Below are 2,878 nucleotides of genomic sequence, written 5' to 3'. Positions count from 1 at the left end.
GAATTATTACAAAAGTAACCTTAAAATTTTATGGTTTGTTAATTTTTTTTCAAAATTTGAAAACACCGAAAGAAAGATCTAAGCTTTCTCTTTCAAACGCCAAAAAACGAATTCAAAATTTTAAAAAATAGCAGAGTTACCGGCTTTTAAATTGGAAGGTGCAAATCCAAAAATTTTTGAAAAACTCCAAATATTTCAAAAACGGCTAAATTTAGGTATAGGGAAAGCTGATGAAAATTCCCTTAAAATAACCCGATTAATCCAAAAACGCAGTAAAAAATACACCTTTCCATTTAAAATAAGAATTTTGAGACCGACTTCCGGTATAAGCGGAAGTGCCGCCATCTTGAAAATATTTTCATTTAGGAGGACTTAATGGTTTATGGCTATGTACCAATTTTCAAATAAATACGATTATTGCAACTCCCAATACTTCTAAAGTGGGATTTAGACGGAACACCCTGTATACTATTAAAATTTATGTTAGGTACAAAGTCACAAGCCAAAGAGCAGAGTTTCTTGTTCTCCTTCAGTCAGACGTTAGAACAAAATGTCATTAAAGCAAATTTTTTCAAATTTAGAAGTTTACGAGCAATTTCACCTGCTCTTTTTTTCCGTCAAAAGCATATGCACTGCTGTGAGTAACACTATTCACTGTAGGAGTGTTTTAATGTTTAAAACATAACACATTATTAAGACGATACTAATAAATATTTCTAAAAAAGCAAATAGGTGTCTTATTATTTTCATCAATGAAGAGAGTGATCATTATGATAATCACAAAGTTAGTCGTTWGTTATTTTCATGTAATAAACAATAAAAATATTTTTAACAAATACAAAACTTTTTTTAGAAAATTAAATTTTTTAAACCTTTACACATTTTTATACATTATATTAGGTACTTAAATATTCAAGTTTCTCTACATTTTTTATAAACATTTCTTCAATTTTATGGTGGCAAATAGATTGCTAATAGATGTCGTATTATTTTTATCAATGAAGATGAGACAGATAATTGATTGAAACTAATAATTTACAATCACTAACTCAACAAACTATATCATTACCAAAATCTCTTTTAGCAATCTAAAAATTTTGAAATCATATACGCCTAGCTATTACATCCATTTGTCATTTTGTGCGTGCTACTTTAAACATATATAATTTGAGGATGATATTGATATTTTCAAACGTACTTTAAAAATTTATCATTATTAACAGTGAATTTTATTGTTTATAACATTTTTGAATTTAGCACGTTACAGAGGTGTGCTCTGATTGAAAAATAATTAGTTATGGTTTTGCAACAATTTGCTTATTAAAGTGATATTAATATTTATTCCCTCATCGTTTTCTTTTAAAACATGGCATTAAAATTAATAAAACTTGTTTTCAAATTTGGAAGACTACTAGCACTTACACCTGCCAAGATAGAACAAAATGGGCTTGTGTTTCCATCAAAAATATATGCACTACTCTGGATAATACTATTCTCTACAGGAGTGTCAATTTCAGCTATTTACAGAAAAGCTTCGTATGAAAAGTTGAGTCCTGTGATACTCATTATTCAAGTAGCTACGGACACAGTTTTGTTTATTCTTAATATTTCTACAATTATAATAACAGCCACGAAGAGACATCAATGGAACAGATTTATCAATATTTTGAAATATCTTAAAAATAGCAATGAGAAGGGAGATTTATTTTGGTTTTTTCCTTTTCTTTTAACAAATGTTATTTTCGTAGTAAGATTGACGTACTATACTTATATTGGGGCTCAAACAATGGGCGTTGATTTCTTTAAATTGTATGCAGTGGAATATTTTCAATTTTATGCTCAGTTTATTGTTTACTATTTGATTTATGAATTTTTAAGTCTGATTCTGAATGGATTTACTGACTTATCCAAAACTATGTGCAAACTTTTGAAGATGCGATGTAATCGATTACACAAATTGTCTTTCAAAAAATTGAAGAGCGATTTTTGTGCATTAGCAGAATGTGTAGAAATTTTCAACAACACTTTTGCCTGGCTTCTCTTACTCTCGATGGGATTCACTGCTCTTCAACCATTAGCATATATGCAGTATTTAATCTCCGGAAAGCGAAATTCCATTCCGATAATTATACACCGAATAATGTTTATTACATGGCATTTGGTTAGTTTTCAAATATTGTTAAATACTCATTCTTATATTTATCGAAATTTTAAGGTCGGGACATTTAATGGTGTTTTCATCTGTGATTTAACAGAGCAAAGAGTTAAAGCCATGCGAATGGTAGCGTATCAAACTGTAGCAAATTTTGATGGAGAAAAAGAAGTTGAAGAATTAAAAAAGCTGATAAATGTAATAAACGACAATTTTCCTCACTTTACAGCTGCTAGATACTTCGACCTAAATCGAAAAACAATTCTTGGCGTTTTTAATGCTTTTTTTACGTTTTTAATTGTTGTGATTCAATTTGAAACCATGCACAATTAGTTAAAAATAAAAAAGGTTTATTATTTAAATAATTAAAGTAGTACTTCGAAAGTAATGCAGGTCGAAGTTACTGTAATTCTAATAATTAAGTAAATTTGCTTATTTTCAGATTTTTGAATAACAAATCTTGAAATCTTGAAAATGATACTAATGGAAGGGGTGTCTCTAATGCAAAAATCAATGTTATATACTATTCAAATTTATGTTAAGTACAAAGTCACAAGCCAAAGAGCAGAGTTTCTTGTTCTCCTTCAGTCAGACGATAGAACAAAATGTCATTAAAGCAAGTAAATATTGTTTTTAAATTTAGAAGTTTACGAGCAATACCACCTGCTCTTTTTTCCGTTAAAAGCATATGCACTGCTGTGAGTAACACTATTCACTGTAGGAGTG

At 29.0% G+C, this 2,878-nt stretch overlaps 1 protein-coding gene across 1 annotated transcript; it reads left to right on the top strand.

The window, feature by feature from the left end:
- The first annotated feature begins 1,366 nt into the window (after window positions 1-1,366).
- Window positions 1,367-2,485, top strand: LOC123011578. The gene is made up of 2 exons (XM_044409081.1): window positions 1,367-2,161; window positions 2,216-2,485. The coding sequence occupies exons 1-2, from the start codon at window positions 1,367-1,369 to the stop codon at window positions 2,483-2,485; spliced, it is 1,065 nt and encodes a 354-aa protein (XP_044265016.1).
- The last annotated feature ends 393 nt before the right edge of the window (window positions 2,486-2,878 follow it).

Source organism: Tribolium madens, unplaced genomic scaffold, assembly GCF_015345945.1.
Source record: "Tribolium madens isolate multiple individuals breed KSU strain unplaced genomic scaffold, Tmad_KSU_1.1 Scaffold_91;HRSCAF=231;Tcas5.2_LG7, whole genome shotgun sequence".
Classification (NCBI taxonomy): Eukaryota; Metazoa; Arthropoda; class Insecta; order Coleoptera; family Tenebrionidae; genus Tribolium; species Tribolium madens.
Note: the sequence above shows the minus strand (reverse complement) of the source record. Positions and strands in the feature narration are given on the sequence as shown.

Bases quoted from the DNA above. Each gene is read 5' to 3' on its own strand.
- LOC123011578 (XM_044409081.1), top strand. From the start codon at position 1,367: ATGGCATTAAAATTAATAAAACTTGTTTTCAAATTTGGAAGACTACTA. The intron at 2,162-2,215 runs GTTAGTTTTCAA...CGAAATTTTAAG, and splicing joins TGTTTATTACATGGCATTTG to GTCGGGACATTTAATGGTGT.